We start from the raw sequence: 26297 nt of genomic DNA on the forward strand, positions 1-26297 counted from the left end.
CAGGAACAAGTCCAATGATCTTAACAGATGTTAGATAAATTCTCTTACAAAGGACTTCCCTTCCTCTGATAGTCCTCTCCTTTCTTCTCTAAGGAAGCTAGAGTTACAGTGATGGGAAGAGACCATCAGAGTCCTGTAGGGATTGTTATGCAGGGATTATTAGCAAAGTGAAGAGATCTACCAGACTCTGGGGTATGTATGTTTTTGAGAGTTACTGGATGCTATTTTTGTCTATGTTGGGAACTACTTAAGACACAAACACTGAGCCTAACCTATTAGTAGGTCGATAAACTAATCAGGTAAAGCCAAAAACATTTAAAATGCTTTTAAATATATTTTAAAATGACTGTGCTAGCACATTTGCTTCTAACCTGAAAGATGAAAGAAGTGGATCTCACTGCTCCTAAAGACTGAGAGACCTCCAGATTTAAAAGTAAACTAGAGGGACAGAACAGGCATGCAATTATATTGGGTAAAAATCTTTATTTTTTTGTGTTAAAATCTCTGGAGATTAACAGAGGGAAAAATCCAGTTTGCTTTTACAGAATACCTTCCTCTCTAAAATCATCTGTAATTATTCTTCTGAGTAAGAACTGATAAACTAAAGGTGTTTGTTTGCTCCTATTAGTATTATGTCTCATATCTTCTCTTGAGGAGAATATCTGGAACATTAAAGATCAATACTAGAGGTCGTACTAAAGGTATACTGGTTTTTAAAAATCACACAGTACTTTACAGAGACAGCACTAATAGTCTTGCCCTATTTATAGTAAAAACAATTTCTTGAAAAACAAAGTACAAAATATAAGGCCAATAACATTTTTGGGATATAAGGCCATGCTGGAAAATTCGAAAGTAATTTCAAAGTGAAAAGGCATTATTAACAACTCCTTTCTACTTTATTAGCCATAAACCACTTTAAGATCAATGTCAAAGACAGATGAAAATATCTGAGTGCAGTCTTAAAAAATGGTGTTGTGTGGTTTAGAAAAATCTCAGGGTAACAGAAATGGTCTATCGAAGCCTCCAAAGAGGGGTACAGGAATAATAATCTTGGCTGAGGTATTTCCCAAAGGACCATCTATTTAGACCACAGCAAATGCCTTCAGTAAACAGCTGGTTTCAATATAAATTACTATTTAAAAAATGAATTCCAACCTAGCAGCAGCTTTAAGATTACATAAGCCATGAGGCAGTCTCCATTAAGACCCAGCCAGAAGGGCAGCACTGAAAGGCAGACATTAAGAAAGCTCGGCGTGCACCGCAGAGAATGCCTAAGCTCCCCACTGCAAGGCTCTCCTAGAGGAAGGGCGGGGGCTGGGGTTCTAGGGATGCACTCCACTGAGTGGGAGCAAAAACCAACTGCTATCGCCATTGTTTACAGCCAAGGCCCTCGACTGTGTTTGCTCTGGGTCGTTTGACTTAGGAAAACCAAAAGTTACAAATGATTAAAATGTAATGATGGCATTGATGCTGATGATGGTGGAGCTTTAAAATTTCTTTCCAATTCACAGCTGTAGTAAGAAGATGAAATACAGCTCACTTTAGTAAGACAAATTATCTTATTCTGCAGGAAGTGAAAAATTCATTATAATTAAGATAGCCACCCTCAACTATAGGTTACTTTCTATACTTTTTTCAGAATTCAATTTCCCTCAGCAAGATTTTCATTTTCTTAAAAGAAAAAAAATATGATTAGAGGCCATCACAGGCATGATTTATATATATATATATATATATATATATATATATATACACACACACACACACACATACATACACACACACACATATACACACACATATATATAAATAAAACATCTGGACATTGAAACTATACATGACTACTATTCCTAGTATGGCTGAGAATAAAGAGATAGATATACTCTGTTAGTCGAACATAAAAAAAAAATTAGTCCAACTACTTTTAGACATATGCACATGAGATCAAGAACAGCTATAAATTTCCAAGCTGGCAATACTCCTAAATCAAATATCATGACTTCTTGAGAAAGGAAAAGCTAAAAGGAATAGTGGCAACATTTTCAAACAAGACCTGTTTCCAGCAATTCATATTCAATAGGCACAATATAGCCTTACCTAGCACACATCTATCAACACGTCCCACAACAATCTGATTCCTACCTGCTGGAGAACTGAAGGAAACGACCTGGAACTCTTCCTCTGATGATGAATTCATCAACAGCTTGCCTGTCTCTGTATTTATACTTATGAGATCACATGTCTATCCATCTCAGTCATTAGCATAAGCCTCCAACATGATTGCAAATGTTCTCCAATATGCACCAAACAAAGAGCAAGCAAGTATTCTGACTTTTAGATGACAAGCTAGTGCTAACTCAATGCTTTCCCAGACATTTGATATTTTTAACCTGTCAAAGTCAGAATCTGAGGAGCAATAAAATTACTTTCAATTTCGGGGACATTATAATACATTAAACACTTCATAATAAGGCAAAGAATTGTCAGTGTTTAGCATTTTGATAAACAGGAAAGATTTTTGGTAATTACAGCATATTTTGTAATTTTGTTCATAATTTAAAACACTGACTAAAGACACTGAAGGTAAAAGCTGGAAGAGCCATTAGATATCATCTAGTCCTCTAGTACATGGACTAGCAGCTCTCTTCCTGGGAGCTTGATAAAAATGCAAAATATCAAAAACCACCAGAGAGAGACCTACTGAGCCAGAACCTGCGTTTTAATAAGCATCCCAGGTGGTCTAGTCCCCTCATCTTACTTATACAGAAACTGAAGCTCAGTGACCGTAAATCACTTGTCCAAGATCATACAGCAAAAAGTTACCATCAGAACTCAGTTCTTAACTCACAGTCCTGTGCGCACCCCAGCCCCCTCCAAATCCAAACTAACATTTAAGGAGGCCTATTAAAATCCAGGCACTACACCGTGCATGTTGGCTACAAAGATGAGAATGCCGGAATCCTCGCTCTGAAGGAACCCAGACTAGCGACAGATATAAAAACAAGTTATTATCCTTTAAGTGAGGTGACAAAGTTGTCCCCAGGGCACTCTGGGAGCAATGAAAGTGGGGTACCTAACTCTATCTTGAGGAGAGAGAGAAAAGGGAGTAGGTGAAAAGGGAGTAGAAGCAAATAAAAAGATGGCAGTACCTGAGTAAAGGACTGGTGGTGAGGAAAAAACACAAGCAGAAAAACAAAAGCTTGGTGTTAACAGAACTACAATCAGGACTTCCACTGAGACATGATGGACTTTCATCTAGACATGTAAAGGCCTAAACTGTAGGGTTGTGCAAACAAATTACCAAATAGGTCATTTCCAAATTCCCATACCAAGAGGAAATTTTTCCTACAAATACTCTTGTTTTTCTCATATCTCTTTAAGTGTTCCATAGGATACTGAATAGGAGATTGAGGACCTGTACTTTGCCTTTTGTTCCCTACCTACCCTTTTGCCCAGACATATTTAAAGTTAGACCTGGTCCATTTCTAATTTCTAAATGAATGACCTATAAACACAAACAGGTGAACGATCATGCTAATAGTCAATTATATATCAGAACCTCCCTTCTGTGGAATCCATCCACCCACTCCCATAGGGAAGTTGACCTTACCTATGGCACTCCTGAATGTGGAGGAGGAGTCCAAGGAGAAAATGCCTAGAGTCAGAACCACACCATAAACATCCTTTCTTCCCCTCAGAAGGCAGAAGGTAAGTAAGGCCGAATATCAGGGTAGTGGTGATGTCAGCCCTAGGATGCCTCACTATAAGACCATACATTCCCAAATACCGTTCACATTACTTGACCTAAAAAAAAAAAAACATGTCACAGGGAACCATCTACCCATGGCTCTTCAAGTATAAGGACCAGTACATCTCACCTCAAACACAAGCAAGATCATAAAGGTGGGTATAAACTAATATCCTGTCAATTAAATCCTATTTTCCCATGATGAGATGCTTTGCCTTTATTCCAGGCAAAATGTCAGCTGTTCTAACTCTGTGCCCCCTGGAAAGGAATTTACAACGAAAAAACAAACCCTTTAATGAACAAGGGTGGTTGCAATTTAAAGGGATCTTTCAGCGGTATCATTTTAGAGATACATGCTTTTGCAAATTGTGTTCTAGTTTTGGTGCATACATATCAATGGATCTTCATTCCCACAGTGAAAAGCTTAGGTAGGGAGGAAGAAATGTCCCTCTATTCTTCTTAGTTCTTTTGACCGGTCTAATGATTAAATGACACGAGATAGATTAAACGAGAAAAAAAATAACCAAATTTAATTACGTATACATGTATGGGAACCCCACATACATGAGCGTCAGCGACCCCCACATACAAAAGAGATTCAGAGACAGAAAGGTAAAAATGGTATGTATGACATTCTGAGCTAAGGATAAGGAAAAGTGCCTTGGGGCTTCTGAGGGGAAGGTCATTTGCAGAATGATAAGAGCAGATGCTCAGTAATTAAAAGTTTGCTCTCCCTGTAGATAGGTCATAAAAAATTATTTCGGATGATGACTGATAACTCTAGTTGAAAGAATGTCCAAACCTGTCGAGACTTTTTATGAGTTTATTTGAGCCAAACTGACAATTGCTGGGAAGTAAAATCTCAATGGATTGAAAAAAATGCTCCAAAGAATGTCAATTTTGCAGCTTATTTTACACATCAGAATAAAAAGAGTGCTTGCTTTGGCAGCACGTATACTTAAAAAAAAGAGAGACATAAGGCAGGTTACATGAAATTCACTGGTGGTAGACAAAGCGGTGGGATAACGCAAAGCAGAGAAATCTCTAGGATTGGATAAAAAGTAAAACAGAGAGACACATACTCCTTTTTCACTGGTGGGTAAAGACAGCTAATAATTAACATGTACAGCACACAGAAATGGTATGGGGAGAATAAGATAACAGTGGGGGGTTCTGTGGTCCCGTACTCTGGTGCAGTGCTGTTCCCTAAGAGATCTTGAAAAGGAAATTACTCTGACATTTCAAAAGTTTGTTATCTTAGATGCGATAAGACAACAGAAAGGCTTTTTGTCAAGGAAGCTACAGACTTAGGGCAAAGACTACCCACCATGACTCAGTTTTAGTTAGGAATTTTTATGTTTAGACCATCCAATATGGTTACTTTCGGTCTCTGAGTTTGTAAGCCCCGCAGGCAGTCAAATTTATTTGACCTGAGCCTGTCAAATTTATTATGTGGCCCCTTTTTCATCCACACTCTCATGGGCAAGGCCCCAAGAGAGGTAAAAGTTTCTTTTGAGCCTGCAGTCTCAACTGCCTTCAGCACAAAATAATCCACATGCCAAAGCAGCAGATCATGGGAGGCCTGTTCTGAATATCTCCACTTGACATGGAACACTTTAAAGACTTTATGAAGGTTTAAGAAAATTAACAAAACCTCCATTTATATCTCACCACATAGTTAACTACAGGTTTCTTACCGGTTGGAGACCAAGGGCGTTTCACAAGTATTCTTCTTCCACAGGTAGCCTTCAGGCTATTAGAAAATGTGAGACAGATACCACTGCACAAACCTAACCCTAACAATCACTCCATTTTTAAAGGGTCATATGCTTTGCAAACTGTGAATTTAATAACCTTTTTCATTCTAAGTGACAGGTCCCAACAGCTGTTGATGGTCATTCTCTTCAACCCCAGATGAGGAAAACAAAGCTCAGCAATTAGGTGACTTGCCCAAGGGCAGTCACACACTTGATTTGTGGCAAAGCTGGAACTACGGAAGGAGGAAGGGTGGGAAGGGGAGGAGCGGAGGTGATGTTTAAGGAAATCACATAAGGCTTTTTTCCTCAGTTCCCAGTTACCGCCTCCACAGGCCTTCTCTGCCCCCATTCTCCTCCTTCACAATCCCAAATAACAAAAATGAGAAAATAAAAACTAAAATAGGTAAAAAATAAAAATAAAAAATAAATGCCTGAAGAAAAGTTTTCAGTTTTTTACTCCTTCTTCCCCATATAAAACAGAGGTAGTGGAAGGAACCGGGGGGAATGCTTCTAATCTGCCAAAGGAGTCCCTGGGCTGAGAACCAAATTATCTCACTATACTTGGCTAATAAAAACAAAAAGGAAAATGTATGGCAGGATTAAATGTATAGCAGGTTTAAAGAGAGAAAAGAGATATAGAATTGTTTTATGCATTGAAGGGAATATGAAAATAATTACTACAAGTGAATATGGTAGGGTCACAGGTAATTTGTTTTTTTGGATGTATACATTAAACCATAGGAACAGGAAAAAAAGAGAAAAATAATAATCTTGGTAGACACAGAAAAAGTACTTAACTAAATTCAACAACCAATCATGTCTTTTTTAAAAAGTCAAGTAAGTAGAAATAGAAGGGTAAAAATAACTTCATCTGAAAAATATCTACAAAAAACTAAAACAAATATCATATTCAACAGTGAAATAATGCAAATGCCCCATATCTATAAATAGGATGTCACTATTATCTTTTCTTTTCAACACTGTTCTGGTAATTCTGACCAGTCCAACAGTGTGCAAGAAAAAGCAAACACACACAGATGAGAAAGAAAGGGGGGAAAGTATATATATATAATTCACAGGTGACATGACTGTGTATATAGAAAATCCCAAGAATCCACCAACAACTTCCATTTCTGGGTAGGCTATAATAGGTCATAGCAACCTGGTTCAGCTTCAAAAACTAAAAAACCCACAATAAATTACAAAAATCACATTTTCAAAGATGGAGGACTGGAGGAACTGGCATTCCAGAGAAGGGAGAGACCTCTGGGGTAAGCTAATGATCATCACCTGTTTACTTCTTTATGGGTATTTGCCAATTCTGGGTGTGGCCTGAAGATCATGCTTGGCCCAAGCAGAAGAACTTTACTCTGGGAAGAAAAGCCAGTGAGGCTTAGGTAGGGACATGAGCTTGATGTGACAGATTAAAGCCCCTAAATGCCCCAAATTCATCTCTGATTTTTGCCACAGGGGAGTTTCTGAGTTATCACTACATACCTACCAGAATGCCTCAAACTAAAAAGGTAGAAAATACCAAGTGACAGAGAAGTTATGGGGCGACCTAAACTCTCAAACACTGGTGGCAGGAATGCAAAGTGGTACATCCATTATCAAAAACTGACAGTATAAAGTATATATAAAACTGACAATGTGGCCTAACAATTCATATATTAGATAAACACCCAAAATAAATGCATTTATATGTTCGCGGTAATACTATTCATAACTGCTAAAACTGGAAATGATCAAATGTCTGTCAACAATGAAAATATAAATTGTGATATATTCACAATGGAATAGTACACAACAAAGAAAACGAATAATCTAGAAAAAAGCACAAGAAGGATGAATCTCACTAACAAAGTTGAGTGAAAGAAGCTAGATGCAAAAAAATAAATACCACATATATAAAGTACAAGGACAAGTAAAATCAAGCTATGCCTTTATGTCAGGATAGTGGTTACCTTTGGGGGTAGTCAGCATTGACTAGAAAAAAGCAAGAGGGATACTACTGGTCATATGCCATTTATACAGGTATGTTCAGTTTTTAAAAATTCATCAAGCTGAACATTTATGATATATTATACTTCAATTAAAAGTTTTTAAAAAGTTTTTTTAAAATAGTATAAAACATAGTAAAACAAAAGGAGGTGGGAGATACATGAATTACTCAAGGTTTTATATATCATCTACCAAAGGTCATCCTGGAAATAGTACCACTTGGATACTGCAAAGCAGCTGTCTCTATCAAACAGGTATTAAACCGAGAAGGCTCACTAAGAAATAATAGTCCAATTAATGTAATAATCAGCTGAACCTTTTCGGTGTGTCTTGAGACAACTCTGCTGATGTCACTCTGGCCACAAGAAATAGAAAGCCCATTTAAGTACAGCACGAGTCAACTAAGTCAATAATAAAGTATGTTAAATATTTAAATCAAGTCTTTACTCATTACGTGTGATTTGAAAACTAGCATTTAATAATTACTTACTTTAGACTCCAGTTAAGATTTAAAAATAAAACTTGATATTCTCAACAAACAATTAAGTGACAAGCAATAAAAGTAATCCAAATAAAGGCAAAACGAACTTTGAAAAAATTCTCCCCTCAACAATTTTCAACATTTACATTAAATGATAACTTCTAATCCAGGATTTGATTTAGATAGGGTCTTTAATTTAAAACATAACAAAAAATGTATTATTTAAAGTTAATATTTCTTCAAAGTCAGAATTAATTTTACATATAGATTATCTTCCTCATAGATGCTCCATGATCCCAGAAGAGCAAGGACAGCTCAAAGGTCCCTGTCATGGTCTCTGATGATTACTTTAAATCATAGGCTAGGAGGAGTCATCAACCTGTAACTAATTCTCTCAAGACAGCCCCCTAAGGAAAGCAAACCATAAACACCCATGTTCTGTATTCTGGGTGTATCGCCACTTGAGGGCTCAATTCCATCTGTATGTATACCCTGGTTCTCACAGAAAGAGAATCTTGTCCTTTTCAGATAATGTTGGTTCAGGAACCTTGACCTTGACTCTGCTTTAGTATGACTCTCCATGCCAGCAGTGGTCCACTGACCACTTCCAGCCAGTGTTCAGTAATTACTCATTACGTGTGATTTGAAAACTAGCATTTACCAAATGACCTCTTTGTGCTTAGATCCTGTATACTATTGGACTGTTCTGGTCTCACCTTTTTTTGCCAATCAAGAGTCATGTGGAGTGTTCATACGAGTTCATTAAATTGACAGAGGTACCTAAAGTTGCATTGGACTTAAGCAGCCTTTACAGCATTTATCCTGTACAGTAGGTATAAATAAACTTGACCTAGGCACAGTGTCTGGTACATAGTAGGCCCCATACATGATACCCTTATATTATCATCATCTTCATAATTATGGTCCTAGGGTGGCGAGATACAAATAGACCACCTCAATAACCACCATGTTATTACTAGCATTCTTAACATACACTCATGCAAATTCCAATTCTACACTGTCATCTACAGAGGTCAAAAACATTCAGGGTGATAAAAGGATGGTACTTTATAAGACTATCAGAAAAACAGGTAATTATCCCTTTATAATTGCTATAGGTAAGCCACTGTTTACAGTCAGTGGTTCTCAATAGGTGAAAATTTTGTTCCCCAAGGGGACATCTGGCAACATGTCACAACTGAACTGTCAAACTGAAGGGTGCAACTGGCAACTAGTGAGTAGAGATCAGAAATTGCTAAGGAGCCTACAATGCACAGGATAGAACCCACAACAATTATCTGGCCCAAAATGTCAATACTGCCAAAGATGAAAGACCCTAGTTTATAGTGCTGACTTTATCATCCAAAAATAATGGATGAAAATCACTACAACCAATTCAACCCACTTATAATAAAACCCAGGAGGTAGCTTCCTCAAAACACACAAAGCTATCTGTATTAAACTCCCATCCATTTGTGTATTTATTTTAAAAAATCTAAACCAAACAAGGCTTAAATGAAGGGGGCGGGGGGAGGGGACCAATAATAAAGGAGAGAGAGGAGAAGTTTGCAGAAACCTAATCCTTAAGTAAGCAATCTAGCGCATAAAGGCGTCTGCCTTAAAAAGGAGCACAGCCAGGATGCTGGGACAGACCCTTTCTGCGTGAGTGCTCAAGTCAGTGATTTGCACAGCAGAAACTCTTTATGGGGATTATACCTTCAATGAAACCCTCAGATAGATCCTATTATTCCCATTTTTTCCTGGATGAGAAAAATGAAATCTCATAAGTTATTTAAGAAGAGTTAAATAAAAGAACTAAGATTCAATCCCAAATCTTTAGACACCAAAGCATCATGCTCTTAACCATGCCACCAAGTTAAAAAGTTTACGTACAGAGACTAAATCTTTGGAAGGACACAGAAAAGTTGAGTATGGTTTATCTATGGATAGTAGATATTAGATGATCTTATTCTTTGTGCTTTTCAGAATAGTACAGAAAAAAACCTTTGAAAAGATAAAACTTAATGGACTTCAATGCACTAGGCTCTGCTTACTAAGTTTATAAGCCCAAAGCGAAATTTATTATTATTATTAGTTGCTGTTTTTGTTAACTTGGATCAGCTACATCACAATATAATAGAGCTAATTAACTAAGAAAAAATTTGGAATTCACTTCCATTTACTGTTGTTATTTGGCCCCCTGAAGAAACTAGTTGGCTCACAACTGGGGGAATTTCCAAAAAAATTTTTTAAATGGTTTGTGATGTGAGATGAAAGTTTAAAGCAGACAATGGAGGAGAACCCATAGCCTAATTCCAGAACCTACTTCCTCACTCAATTGCTGACCTCATGTGGTTTGGTCCAATGCTGCTATCGATTTTAGACTTCGTTTTGTTTCTACACACAGTATAAGAACTTCAGATGATTTAGAGAGTAACAGCCTAGATTCTGACTTTTTAAAAAATTACAGATGCTATTCTGTTTCTTTATTCAGATAGACTTTGATTTAAGAAAACTCATCCTTCAAGTCCCAACTAGCAGGTTGCCTCCAACTTTGAAATTGTATCTGTGCTCTCATGTCCAAAAATAAATACACAACACTTTCTTCTCCTCTTCATAGCAATGGCAGCATTGTTACTATTATCCACCCACATTTATTGAACACTTAAATATATGGAGACATACACATTACATGTATTTCCTCATTTAATTTTTGCTACTAAATCCGTGAAGTAGATACTAGTATTGCCCCAATTTAGCTGATGATGCAACAGACTTGAAGAGGGAAGTAATGAGCACCATGTCACACAGAAGTGGCAGAACCCACGCACTGAGGCTCTAGAATACGAATAACAATGCAAGCCAAAGAATAGTAGTTATCGGTATTCTCATCCGGCCCCAAAAGGGTCTGTACCAGGATGGGCTGGTTCACAACACTGTGACCAATCCTCAAAAGCAATGTTCAAATATTCAAGACTATGAGATAAAAGACTCATGTTGCCTCATCATGTTGCCTCAGTAGACAAAACTAGGTTAATGGTAGGATGTATAAGGAGAGCAACAGATGAACAATTAGAATAATCTTCATTGACTAGGCAGTATTGGAAGCACCATACCACCGAGTACTTAAGTAGAGGCTTAAATACTATTCATGATGTGGTTTACGAGCTACTTTTTAAAAAGGAAATATGCTTTCTTCAACTGATATTTTATGGCAGAGGAAGTCAGAGACCCCACTCCACTACCACAGTGGCAGTGGCATGACACTATCAAGAAATCCTTCTAGAAAATACACTTATATACTTTTCCCATATAAATGTTTATACATTTAAGTCCAGCAACCCACTCTGTACTAAGAATCTCTATTCATCACAGCGTCCATTTTATAGCTACCGACCAAAAAACTTTGAGGAAAAAGGAAAGATAGTGTTGTTTTCGAGTACATGGTTACCTGTCCCCTTTTCTATCACTTTCTGTTTCCAAATTCTGTAAGCAACACACAAACTTAGGCCTTATATTTAGCTTTATTTACAAACTTTAGGGTAGTCAAAATAAAGGCTAATGCAAGTTAGGGGGGTTGGGGACATAGGTAAAAAAGGGGTAGGGATTAAGAAGCACAAATTGGTAGCTATGAAATAGTCACGAGGATGTAAAGTACAGCATAAGGAACAGAATCGATAATATTCTAATACCTATGATGGTGTAAGATGGGTACTAGATTTATTGGTGTGATCATTTGGTAAGTCATGTAAATGTCTAATCGCTATGTTGTATATCTGAAATTAGTAAAATATCATATGTCAACTGTAATTGAAAAATGAAAAAAAATTTTAAAAAAGAAGACAAGAGATAACAAGTGCTGGTGAGGATGTGAAGGAAAGGAAACCCTTGTACATTGTTGGTGGGAATGGAAATTGGTGCGGCCACCGTGGAAAACAATATGGAGGTTCCTCAAAAAGTAAAGTACAAAAAAAAAAAGTGATGCAGCAATCTCACATCTAGGTCTAATATCCAAAAAAATGAAGTGAAATAAGAACAGAATATCAAAAAGATATCTGCACTCTCATGTTTACTGCAGTATTATTCACAATAACCAAAATATGGAAACAACTTTAGTGTCCATTGATGGATGAATAAACAAAATGTGATACACACACAATAGGATATTTTTCACCATGAAAAAGAATGAAATCCTGTCATTTACGACAACATGGATGGAACTTGAGGGCATTAAGCTTAGTGAGATGAGACAAAGAAAGGCAAATATTGTATAATTTCACTTATGAGTAGAATCTAAAAAGCCAAACTCATAGACATTCAGAGAAGAATGGTGGCACCAGAGGCTAGGGGTCAGGGAATTAGGAAGATGTTGTTAAAAGGTACAAATCTGTAACTAGAAAACGAATAAGGTCTGAAGATCTAGTGCACAGCACAGTGATTATAGTCAACAATACTATATTATATACTGCAAACTGCTGAGAATAGATTTTGAACATTCTCACCACAAAAAAATGTCTATGATATAATAGAGGTTTTAGCCAAAACTTCAGTGTAATCTAATTATAGTACAATAAGTAAATGTATCAAATCAACATGTACACTTTGAATTTACACAATGTTATATGTAAATGGTATCTCAATTTTTAAAAATATCTGGAGAGAAAAAAATGGCATAGATGATAGAGGCTCTGTCCATCCCTCTGGCAATCAAATCAAAGTTGTGATAGAAACAAGGAGCAGCAGCAAGGAAAAAATGCCTGGGATCTAGATGAACAAGCCATACAACTAGGGAGAAATCCAAGAAATCACCCTGCAACAGCAGAAAGTAGGACGAGGCGAGGATGCGGGGCTGCCCGGTCCTGAGTGGCTGAGTGAGATGGAAGCTGCAGCAGCAGATGCCTCTTAAAGGGGCCAGGTCCACGAGCAAATTTTCGCGATAATCAACCTCCTGGATCTGAGCATGAGTGCCTGGTCAGCTGTGTGCAGGGGACACGAGGGACTTACAGGGAAACATTGTCAGAGTGAGGGCCAAAGCTACCCGTTGTTCCCTGCTGAGCCAGCCCTCTGCCGCTTCCAGTGCTCCAGACAGAGAGGCACCATAGCCAGTTTGATGTCATCAAACTGGATAACAGAAGTCATCCTGCCCAGAGGATTCCCCGAAACCCCGCATCCCCCAACTCGCGGCCCCTCCCAAGCCACATCCAGGTGTATCTTCAGTGAGTCAGGTGCTCCTTGCTGAGACTCACACTGGAGCCAGCTGGCCTCGGTTTCTGGTGTGGGCTTTTGAGGCAACTGTGAGCACAGCCGCTATGGATTGCTTGATGAATCTTAACAGGTGGCCCAGGAGGGACAGAAGCTTGGGCTAAGTTTGGCCTGCAGCTGAACCCCTCTCAGGACTGTACCACTGGACACCTACTTCACAAATCCACACTAATAAGATCGGGAGACTTAGGAGATTTGCTTAGTACATAGAAACAGACACAGAAAGGCAGCTAAAATGAGAAGACAAAGAAGCAGAAACCATATGACAGAACAGAACAGAGATCCAGATATAATGGAATCAAGTAATCTAACAGATGCAGAGTTCAAAACACTAGTTGTAAAGATGCTCAATGAACTTTTGGGATGTGTAGAGAACTCCAAAAAATAAATAAAAATGGAATGGAAATTATAAAAGGGAACCAGTCTGAGAGGAGAAGTATATTAAATGGAATAAACGAAAGAATAAACAAAGTGAATAAAGAAGAGGATCAAATGCCCTATCTGGAGGACAGGAAAGCCAATCAGGACACTTGATCAGAATGGCAAGAAAAAGATGCCACAACTATAAAAATAATTTAAGGAAAATATGGAACACTATTAAAGCTCCAAATATCCATCTGATCAGTATGATCGAAGAAAATCAAGATGTTGAATAGCTTTGAAGAAATAATGATGGAAAACTTCCCTAACCTGGTGAAGGAAATGGACATAAAACCCCAGGAGAATTCCAAAATTGAGGGATCCAAAGAGGCCCACACCAAGACATATAATTAAAATGCCAAAGGGTAAATACAAAGAAAGAATATTAAAAGCAGCAAGAGAAAAACAAATAATTACTTATAAGGGTACACCCATAAGACTGGCAGCTGATTTCTCAAAAGGAACTATGCAGGACAGAAGGGCTTGGCAAAAAATATTCAATAGGATTAAGGCCCAGGATCTACAACCAAGAATAATTTAACCAGCAAAGCTATCATTTAGAGTTGAAAAACAGGGAGATGGCAGGGGCTGAAGTTACATGCTAGGAATGTCACAATGTTAATTTTCTGATTTTGATGGTTGTATTATGGTTATATAGGAGAATGTCCTTGTTTATAGGAAATCACACTAAAGTATTAGAGGGCGACAGGGCATCAAATTGGCAGCTTATTATCAAATCATTCAAGAAAAAATTCTTTGTACTATACTTGTAATTTTTCAGAATGAAACTGTTTCAAAAATATATCTCTCCACACTCATTCATGATAAAAACACTCAACAAACTAGGAGTATAAAGAACCTTCTTTGAAACTGATAAAGGACATCTATGAAAAAGCCACAGTTAAATGGTGAAAGACTGAATGTTTTTACTCTGAGATAAAAAAAGAAAAAAGAAAAAAAAAAAAGACAAGGATGTCCATTCTTGCCACTTCTACTCAACACTGTACTGGAGGTTCTAGCCAGGCCAATCAGGCAAGAAAATAAATTAAAGGCATCCAAACTTGAAAGAAGAAAAACTACCTCTAAAAACTAGCTCTATTCACAGAAGACATAATCTTGTATATAGAAAACAAAATCAATTATATTTCTATGCAGCAGGAATGAACTGAAAATGTAAACAGGAAGACAATTTCATTTACAATAGCAAAAAAAAAAAAATCCTTAGAGATAAATTTAACAAAAGAAGTGCAAAAATTATACTGTAAGAACTGCAAAACATTGTTGTAAGAAATTAAAAAGTTAAATAAATGAAAAAAATCTCATATTTATTAATTAAAAGATTTAATATTGTTAAGATAGAATGGTCAAAACAATCTTGAAGAACAACAAAGTTAGAACACTCACGCTTCCTGATTTCAAAACTTACTATAAAACTATAGTAATGAAAACTGTGTGGCACTGGATAAGGACAGATGTACATATTAATGGAATAGAACTGAAAGTTAAAAATAAACCCTCACCTTTACAATCAATTCCTTTCAACGAGGAGGCCAAAACAATCCAATAGGGATAAAACAGTCTTTTCAACAAGTGATGCTGGGACAACTAGATAACCACAGGCAAAAAGATGAGGCTGGACTCCTACCTCACACCATATACAAAAATTAACTCAAGCTTTTCCCAGGTCAGCTGTCCTGGCGAGCGCATCCTTGGCTCCTGTCCCACCAATGGATGGATGATGGAGGCTATGGGCGCCCGGAGTGGCTGCTGGGCCTCTACTTCCTCCCCGACGTCCTGAACACCCTGCTCTTGGACCTGTAGGCTGGTGCTGCTGTGCAAACTCTACTCCTTCAAGGTGAGAAACCTGCTAAAGTGGTATGCTAAGGAATTCAAAGACCCTCTGCTACGAACCCCTCGACATGGTTTAAGTCCGTTCTGTTTCACAAGCTTACGTTTCAGCGCCTTTCTTTCCCATTGCGACACATGCCTTTTTCAAAGGAAGCTGCAAGTGGATCCACACCCCTGCTGTCGTCCACCCAGTTCATACCAGGACAACCTTAATTCCAAATCTCTCCACATTTCTATTTGAGAATTTCTCCAAAGCCAGTGGTTTCAAAGGACAAGGACCTAAATTTAGTTTCCATGGATGGACTATATCTATGCCCCCTACTTTCTCATCATTTTTATACTTCTGCTTTTCATGTTATGGAGCTCCTACTACAAGTATGAGAAGAAAAGAAAGGAAATATGAGAGAAATAACCATTGGCTCAGGGAGAGATGCCCAGAGGGCAGTTTCCTATTGGACCCAGTACAAGGAATACTGCTCAGAACCCACGTCTTCAGTTGAAACACCAGCAGCAACACACAAGAGCAAGACAATGGTAGGAGACATATCAAACCATCACCTTCCAAGGACACTGGCACAAAAAGACCAATCACCTGAGGATGGGCAGAGGAGTATGGGCTCAGTAATAGGGAAGTGGTGCTAAATACCTTACTGTGTGCCCAAGGTCCATTGCACACTTACTAAGAGCAGGATCAGACAAGAAACTGGACAAACTTCCAAGAAGCATGGCCTGCTTGGCATGTTCATGAGTCATTTGACCCACAGTGTACATGTGACTAAACCCTCAACTCATGACTCTCTCTGTAGCATATCACTAATCAGCAACACGAATAGTGGGATGTTTCAGGCCATTTTCAAGTTTAAAATTATGCCTCTTTAGTATTCAGTAAAAACTATCATATTTTCTTGCTTTCACACCTGGGTAGGGAGTAGAATATTTTGCAAGAGGTTTAAAGTTAGTTTTATTTAACGTTCAACCCTGGCATGACTTTTAGTCAGAAACTGGTTAAACTGGAAGATGTTCTGTTTCTGTCTGAAACAGCTCGTCCTAGTAGAAGAGAGCTTTTTAAGTCTCCTTGCTTATCCTCTTTCCAAACCCTAGTTTTACATATTTTTATAGACCACCTGACAGAGTCACTTTACTCTGAGATCTGGTATCTCAAACTTGAACTAGAAGTGTGCTTCCTACTAGATAACTTCATCCTTCCTAACAGTTTAATCATTCCTTCTCGTCCTATTCTTCAGTTAAGTGGGGGGACAGTGGGTTTGACACGTCCAGTGTGTGTATATATATAGTACTTGGTGTTCATTATCTTTCTCTAAATTCATACACAAAGCCACATGAATAACAGCAGAAATTAGTCCCAGTTAGTGACTTCTTTTTGCCTGTTTTGCTCACAAACTGTATTGCTCTGTTGGGAGTATCATCTGACTCATGTCTGATCCAAATTAAGGTAGCTGCTGACCAAAAACAAAAAAAAAACAAAACAAACAAAAAAAAAATCAAAGACCTAAATCTAAGAGCTAAAACAAGAAAACATAAGGGTAAATCGTTATGACCTTGGACTATACAGTGATTTCATAGGTATGACACCAAAAGCACAACCAATTTTTAAAAAGATAATTTAGATTTGATCAAAATTTAAAACTTTGTGTTTCGAAGAACACCATCAAGAAAGTAAAAAGACAACCTACAGAATGGGAGAAAATACCTGCAAATTATATATCTAATCAGGGATTTGTATCTAGAATACATAAGGAACTCTTACAACTGAATAAACAGACAATCCAGTTAAAAAATAGACAAAGGATTTGAATAGACTGTCTCCAAAGAAGATATACAGATAGCCAACAAGCTATGAAAAGACATGAAAAGACATGAAAAGACACTCAACATCAGTCATCAGCAAAATGCAAATCAAAACTGCAATGAGATACCACCTCACACACCGGATGGCTATAACAAAAAACACATAACAACATGTGTTGCAAAGGATGTGAAGAAATTGGAACTTTCACACGTTGCTGTTGGGAATGTAAAATGGTGCAGTTGCTTTGGAAAACCATCTGGCAGTTCCTCAAAAGCTTAAACAGAGTTCCATATGACCTAGCAATTCCAATCCTAGGGATACACTAAGAGAAATGAGAACATATGTCCACATAAAACTGGTATATAAGTGTTCAGACCAGTATTATTCATAATATTCCAAGACTGGAAACAACCCAAATGTCCATCAACTAATGAATGGATAAATAAAATGTGGTATACCCATATCATGGAATACTATTCCGCAATAAATAGGAATGAAATACTGATACTGCTACAACATGGATAAACTTTGAAAATATTATGTTAAGTGAAAGAAGCCAGACACAAAAGACCATATATTGTATCAGTCCATTTATGTGAAATATCCAGAAGCCAAAGAGACAGAAAGTCGGTTTATGGTTGCCAGGGGCTGGAGGAAGAGGGGAATAGGGAGTCACTGCTAAAGCGTATAAGGTGAAACAGAGATGAACATGTTTAAAACTGTGATGAAAGCTGCACAACTCTGTGAATGCACTAAAAATAATTAAATGGTATACTTTAAATGCATGAACTGTATGGTATCAATAATATACATGTTTATATGTACCATTTATAACACATACATATATTATTATATGTTTATATTTGGTTCAGTCATGATAACATTAGTGCCAGTGTGGCTAGTTGATTTATAAGTTTAAGTACAAACAAATATCCATTTTACCTTTTTGAAAGGTCTATTATTTTACTATGTGTCTAACTGGCCAGTTAATCTTGTCTACTCAGCTTCTAGTACTGGTATCTTCCCAGTGTTAAGTGTTCCCATCTGCCTTATTTGTAGGACCTGGTTTACCAGAGACCCTACTGTAGTCATCTTGTTACTCTCAGTCTTCCCCGCCCTACTACATTATAGTCATCAGTTTCTTGAGGTACTGTACACTAATCTGTGATCCTTTTCCACTCTCTTTTTGTTGGGCATCTCTAGAGACACCTCAAAGATTGGAAGAAGTGACTTGCTACTCCTTTTATGCATGCCCACCTAGCTCAGGCTGATAGCTCTACCTACTTTCCTAGAAGCAAACTTAACTTCCTCTTTTACACCCACCCACTCTCACTCCCCCATCCCTGCCCTGGTTCTAGCAGAGCTGTCTGAATTAATCTTCTTAAGGGCTGGGGGACTTTGCATTTCTCTGTCAAGCATATACGTTGCCATTAGGATCAAATAAGATGAGGTGATAATCCTTTGTAAACCATAAACAAGGGGTAGTCTTGATTACATAATCATTTCTGTAGTTTCAGAGCACTTTATATGAATTTTGTTTCAATTTTGCTATTACCAAAAAACCTGCAGCATGACTAAAAATGACAGCAGTTCCCCCTTATCCGCGTTTTCACTTTCTGCAGTTTCAGTTACCCACAGTCGACCATGGTCCAAAAATATTAAACAGAATATTCCAGAAATAAACAATTCATAAGTTTTAAATTACACAGTTCTGAGTAGTGTGATGAAATCTCTTGCCACCCTGCTCCATTCCACCCAGGACGTGAATCACCCTTTTGTCCAGCGTATCCACACTGTATAGACTACCTGCTCAATGGTCACTTAGTAGCAGTTTTCCGTTATTAGACTGGTTTTCAGAGGGATAGAGTGACCACATTCACGTAATTTTTATTGCTGTATATTATTATAATTGTTCTATTTTGTTATTATTAGTTTTTGTTGTTAATCTCTTGTGCCTAATTGATAAATGAAATTTTACCATAGGTATGAATGCACAGATAAAACAGTATATTTAGGGTTCCATACTAACTGTAATTTCCGGCAACCACTGGGGGATAGGGGGTGTCTTTAAACATATCCCCTGTGAATAAAGGGGACTACTGAAATAAGACTAATTTCTTCCAATCACTTTATAGCAAGGGTGATGAATTTAAATGCTTACCAGGCCAAAAATATAAATGAGCAAAGTACAGGGTGGTGGAACTGTGGTGTAAAGGAATACATGCTCATCTGAAAGGGAAGTAAATCTTAATTCAGGCCAATTGCTTGCCAGGCAGAAATGTGGCACCAGTGTCACCAGATCGCCACATTTTCCCTAAAGGGTCTGAAATCTCGGGATTTTTAAGTGTTGACACACATTTTAAAAATAACTGAAAAGCATTATATGCAGGCCACATCCCAGCATACTGGTCCACAGCAGGCTGCTTTATAGCTGGCTAGACTAACTCTAAAATAAAAACAACACATGCTCGCTTTGGCAGCACATATACTAAAAAACAATACAAAGTGAAGAGCCAGTTACATTGCAGCACAAGGAAAGAAAAGGAACTGTATACAAGAAGCCAAAATTTTTCAGAAATCCAAGTTTATTAAGACTAATAAGGATTCTGAAGCTAGTAAAAAGAGGCCCATGCAAAGTAAACTATTCAAGATAACAGATATGCCAAAGAAGGCTTTAATTTAGGTCTTCTGACTACTACAAAGTGACTTTTCCACTACATCATACTGGCTCCCAAGGGAACAGAATTACAGAGAGAATAAGACATTTTGTCACCAGACAGCAGTCTGGAGTACAAACTCAGAACCAGGAATCAAGCTCACTATTATCTTCCTGAACAGACTCTGAGCTCAAGAATATTTTTACCTAGATTAAATGATGGCCAATATTCCCAGCCTCTTCAGATGGTTGCAAATGATATGTACATAGTGACTTGTATTGGCCATCAGCGACAGCACACAAAAAACACAAAGTAGCCCAAGAGAAGTAGGGAATGTAGGAACTTTCACCTACCAAAGAAGGAGATGGGGGTAGCTAACATTTGTTCCCATTTTTTGCTTATTTGAAACGCAAATTTTCAAAAGTACTTGTTCTATGAAAGCAAATCTTTAAGTTCAATTAAAAACAAAGGAAGAAAGAAGAAAATAAGTCACATGCCTGCAAAGGGTCTCTTTGAAGGTTTGTTGTGTTAATCACTTGCTAGATAATCTGTAAAATCATTTAATTCTCATGTATTTAGACTCCTAGAATTCTAGAGCTGGATGGAAGATCGGAAGCCATTCATTTAGGTCATCTCTCTGAATTTTGTAGACCTATTGTACAAATGTGTAGAATCACACCAAAACTCAGAGGTCCACTTTTCTGTTTAGGAAATTATTTGAAGGTCTTTTTAAAAATTATCTCCTATTGCTCTTTCTCAAGAAGCTACTGGAATACATGTTCCATCCAAATAGCCCACGCATCTTTTGAATAAGGAGCAAACCAAGATAGAACTAAATATGCAATCCAGGAAATGGATTCATTAGAGGAGAGAAGCAAAGGGAAATTCCAGGCAACCAACTTTGCAGCAGGCCTAGAGCAAAATTGGTCCAGACCGCAGCTGGGGAGAAGTGTCCAGAAGGAAGGTCTCCAAGGAAAACACATGGAATCAATAGATCATTTAATAGGTTTGATTATGTGGAAAAATTGTACTAAATAGCTATGGAAGCAAGAGAAAATAATCAGAAATAGGTAAATAGAAAAGTAAGAAAATGACAAAACATGGCAAAAACCAAAAGATGAACAAGAAAAAGAATGTAATCACATTACACTATGTGGCTTGGCAGTGAACAATATTTACAAAGTCCTAACAGTCTAAACACTGAATACTGCCATATCCAAAATCCTGTGATATAACTTTTTGGTAAGATGAAGCAAGAAGGAATGATAAGAAAGAATTAAATCTTAACCTACTATAAAAACAAAACAACAAATAATTCCTAAAATTAAAAAATCAAGAAATAACAATACAGCACATTATTTGGAAATACTAAAATTAATTTCAAAATAAAGAGAGTTGAATAATGGTTGAATAGTTTAAAGAGTTAAATGCAGTTGCCCCTGGGAGCAGGAACTAAGCAGGGAACTGCTTGCTGTTTTTGCTGTAAACCTTTTAGTATTATTTTTTCTTTTTAGTACTATTTCACTCTTAAAACTCTGCCTGTATTATTTTGATAAATATCAAAAAAAAATTAATTTTCAAAATCAGCCATATATTAAATAGATTCATTTAAGTTTTCCCTTACAGGGCAGGATATTTGATTTTTAGTGTATATGTGATATGTTAAGTGTTCTTCCAAAAAATCACCAGTGCAAGTACTCAATTCAGAATCTCATTCCTTAAGAAAGTCGATTACCCATTCGCTTTGCTCCACAAGCCATTCTGTTTTGTGGTAAGAAGAAAAAAACAAAAACAAATGATGAGTTACAGGACCCATTATGCTAGTCACACACTTGTTGGATATTTTTTATCCACTTACTACTACCAGAGAATTTGATGCTTTGTGACATAAAGCTCCATTATAAACAGTATTATCTTCCTTATAAGTTCATCTCGACTGAGACTTTGTTATACTACAAAGGAAACAAGAGCTAATTAAAAAATAAAAACTGTTAAGAGCATCAACTAATTATAAATATTGATATGTATCAGGTGAGCTGTAAAAGAAATACTCTTTATTATATATTTCATAAAAACAATTACATAATCTCTATTGTGAGAAACTCAATTATACTAGCATTATGACTGTGATTATGAGAAACTGCCTTTTCTCAGAGCCATAGTACAGCTAGACAGCAAGGCGAAATTTCTTTTGGGGTTCTAACAGAGATTAGAGATTTTAAAAACATAAGGCCTCAGATGCATGGACAAAGTAGAGTTTTAAAGCTGATCTGGCCCAGCACCCACAATGACACAGCGAAGCTAATGGCAACACCAAAACTAGAATCAAGTTGAACTGAGCCTTTTTATGTAAAGCTCCTATCCTTTATTTCCTATGCCTTTCAAACCAACTTAGTTCCTATGAGTAAATCAGAACTTCAAGAAATCCTGCATATACACTCAAACCTATAATTTCTTTATGATAAAAAAAAAAAACACAAATACTAGTTACTGGCTACACTTATGTATAGAGCTTGAAAAGGCAAATTGTGAGCAAAAATTGTATTGTATTTATGACTAAAGTTCCCTACTTTCAGGAGCCCATTCCTCTTGGATAAATTTATCCAATAGATAGTGAACAGTTTGCTATGCGCCAGAAACTGCTAGGTACCAAGAATACTATTATAGGAGACCCTTGTTCCTTCAGAGATCCTGGCCCCAAATGTAAGGCTGTAAAGCTGAATCATCATGTTAACTGAACTGGAACCCATACTACCTAGTGAACCCTTTTCTACATGGAGAAAAATGGCAAAGCTTAGAACTAGAAGGATCCTTTCTTCGAATAAGGAAACTGAGGCCCAAAGTTGTAAGGACCTCAGTTTACCTTTTCGAATTTTTAAGAAATTCTTTATAAGTAGCTGTCCTTCTAAATCAAGACCTATCTTGAACAAATCTTTATTTTTCCAGTGCTATCCTCTTCAACTGTACCTTCATATCCACTTTTTCCAGACCCTCTCTTAGGCATTGTTCTCCACCACTAGCTTCTTCCTTTCAGCCATCACTACCCACTTCCCTAGTTTCCCCGCCATGCTTTTGCTCAGGTCTGCTCTTCCTCAGCTGCTATCTAATGGCTCTAAATTCAATACCTCATTTTTTCAAAATTACTGTAGGGACCCATGAAATTTAGCTTCTGTCCCTTCTACTTTATTTGCAGGTTACCACTGAAATGGTCTTTGGTCTTTTCCCAAGGCCCCATTCTCCTCAAAACCTCTTTGGCTGGACACTTCTGACCATTCTGCTTCTGATATTATCTGCCTCACTAACCCCTTGACCTCTCCAACTCTGTTTCCTCCTTATCTCTAAATGTCAGTATTCCTCAGGGTTTAACTTGGGCCTTCTGCATCTCTACACAGAGTTTTCCCATATATCCACTCATGTCGATGTCTTCAACCATCATCTGTCTCTACAATCGACTCTCATATGTAGGAAATTAGCTCAGATCTTTTTATCAAGTTCCACTGGTATTTCGAATGCAACCTACAATGGCTATCCAGCAATTGCTTCAGATTCAATACTACCAGCTCACAGTATACCATATTTATCCCTTCCAAAACTATCTCCTTATTCTGACTTCTCCATCTCTACAAGAGATGCCCAGCTACCACTAGGGTAGATAATACAATGGCCAATTCATGAGGTTCTTGAGTGAGCCCACTGAATTCATATCTGGCTAAGCTACTTACTAGTTGTGTATCTTTGAACAAATTAACCTCTTTGAGCCTCAATCTCCTTTTCTGAAAAAAAATAAGATAAAATAACCACAATACCACTCTCACAGAATTATTGTAGCCATTAATAAAAAATAAAAAAATCCCATGGAAAGTTCCTGATACAATACAAAACGCATAATAAGCATTCAATAAACATTAGTTACTAAGCCTTTTATGGTTAACGTTAGCAGCAGCAACAGCAGCAGCAAGAACCTTCCTCACAGATGAGTCTACTTGCTTAGCCTACACTGCAGTTCGGTCTTGTTCTAGGCTCTAGACTCATTTCCTATTCTTAAACAGAGGAAATTTAAGAAACTCCAGTAGCAGTTCAGGACTCATCAACCTGGTTCTAACCTTTTAACTGAACTCTTCCCTGAGTTACCAATCTACAAACTAAATTATCATCTTGGTTTGCTTTCTGGGTATTTAAGGACTGTTCAATCTTGTCCGCTGCCCCAAGGGGCCCCTAAGTCATCCAACTTCCTGACGGTTAACAGTCAGCTCTGAAATACCTAAAGGCTGCCACTCTGTCCCACCACTGCACCTGACCAACCTGTTCTCGTCATGTCTTTAGAAAATCAGCCAGCCACCAGGCAGGTCTAACATCTCCCCAGGATGGACTTCTTCCCACTGCCTGCAGCTCGATCTCCCACGAGAGCCTTCCTTACACTGGGGGCCCCTCCTAGTCTGGGCTCACCTTGGTACTAATCCTAAAGTTATCAAGCCCTAGACCTTAGGGCTCTCTGACTCTTCCATCTCCCCATTACCTAGTCAAAGCTGATGAATCTTCTTTCACACAAATATTCTGTGGACACTCTCCTTCCTCGTTATTTGTACCACTTCTTTATCCTTTGTCAATCCCTACACTGCAACTGTGCTTCCAAAAAACTGGCAGATTAACCACCCAAAAACATAGCTTTCATGTATCACTCTACTGCTCAAAAAGTATCTGAGGCTCTACTTCTTATGACATAAAATCTCACTGTCTCTTGATTGTATTGTAAATTTTCCTACTTCTGAGGTTTTGCTAATATCATTCCTTATATCTAAAATATCCTCTCATCCCCTTCTCTGTTCATCCAAATTTGGTATTTCCTTCAAAGACATTTGCTCCAATCCTATGTTCTCTGTGAAGCCTTCCCTGTTCTCTCTGGCAGCATTCTGCGTAGAGGAAAACAGTGCAAATAATCTGAGCAAGAGCAAGTCAAGCAAGGAGACCAGTGCAACTGGAATGGGGTGAGAGTGATTATTTTGGAAACAACATCAGAGAGGTGGGGAGAAGCCAGATCCCATTGAGCCTTCTTGGCTACTATAAGGACTTCATTTTTAAATCTGAGCAAAATGAAGACCAACTGCAAGGTTTTAAGCATTCCCTAGCAAAGATATATGACTTGGATTTCGAAAAGATCATGCTGTCAGTGGTGACAAGAACAGGCTATATGTAGAGAGGCAAGTGCAAAAGCAAGGAAACTGAAGAGACTATTATAGTAATCTGGGTAAAAGGGTGTAATTGGAACTAGGGTCGTGACAGTGAAGAGCGGTCTGGATCTCAATGTATAAGCTCACTGGATGAGCGATATAAGAACAAGAAAGGTGTTAAGGATGTTGGCCTAAACAAGCAGAAGAACAAGATGTCATTATCGGAGATGATGAAGACTGTGGGAGGAGCAGATTTGAAGGGAGAAGTTCTGAAGACAGGTTTTGAACATAATGAATCCAAGATATATATTGGACATCTGCGGGCCAACGTTGAGTAAGAAGTTTATTACCTAAATCTGAAATTCAGGGAAGAAGTTCTTGCTAGAAATATACATTTGGGAATTGTTAGGCCAATTTCATAAAACTTCTATGATGATAGATATGTTCTATATATGCATGGCCCCATATAGTAGCGACAAGCCACATGAGATTTGAAATGTGGCTAGGGTGAATGAGAAACTGAATCATTAATTTTAGTTAATTTACATTTAAATAAGCACATGTTGGCTACATGTGGAACAAAGCATATAGATAGTATTTAAAGTAATGTGATTAGATGAGAACCCTAAATGAGTGAATTTAGGTAGAGATGTCCAAAGATTGGGCACTCGGGCATGACAACAACATGAGTTATTTGTGATAGAAAAAAAAAAATTACCCAAATCTCCATTGACAACAGAATAGTAAAATAATTAGTGGAATATTCGCATAAGACTGCCATTCAGCAGTCGATGCACATTCATGTGAATGAATCTCAAAAACAGTGTTAAATTAAAAAAGTGAGAGAAGAAATTTTTTTATAAAGTTCAAAAGCAGACAAAACTAAGCAATATACTATTTAAGAATATGTTCAGACTGATAAAGCTATAAAGAAAATTAAAGGAATTATTATCCAAATATAAGACAACATCACTTCTTCAGGGGAGGGAGATGGCTACAATTGGGAGCTGAGCACAGAGGGCTTCAAAGTTACTGGAAATGTTCTATTTCCTAAACTAGATGGTGGGTATACAGGTGTTCATTTTGTTATTCTTCTTTGTTCTATACATTCTGGGATGTATAATATTAAATAATGTAAAGAG

At 37.5% G+C, this 26297-nt stretch overlaps 1 protein-coding gene and 1 pseudogene across 5 annotated transcripts in view; one reads left to right on the forward strand and one right to left on the reverse strand.

Moving 5' to 3' along the window:
- IDE (insulin degrading enzyme) overlaps positions 1-26297 on the reverse strand; it is a 92538-nt gene that overhangs the window by 62881 nt on the left and 3360 nt on the right. For 2 of the 5 annotated variants that reach the window (XM_016151295.2, XM_016151294.2), the window contains exon 2: positions 3614-3807. The exons of the other annotated variants lie outside the window; for them this stretch is intronic. In XM_016151295.2, coding sequence (XP_016006781.1) covers positions 3614-3780 — 167 coding nt within the window. In that variant the 5' untranslated portion in view covers positions 3781-3807. The remainder of the gene's footprint in view (positions 1-3613; positions 3808-26297) is intronic. 5 annotated transcript variants of the gene reach the window in all.
- LOC107514013 lies at positions 15404-15923 on the forward strand (annotated as a pseudogene).

The sequence above is a fragment of the Rousettus aegyptiacus genome, unplaced genomic scaffold, assembly GCF_014176215.1.
Source record: "Rousettus aegyptiacus isolate mRouAeg1 unplaced genomic scaffold, mRouAeg1.p scaffold_m13_p_6, whole genome shotgun sequence".
Taxonomy (NCBI): Eukaryota; Metazoa; Chordata; class Mammalia; order Chiroptera; family Pteropodidae; genus Rousettus; species Rousettus aegyptiacus.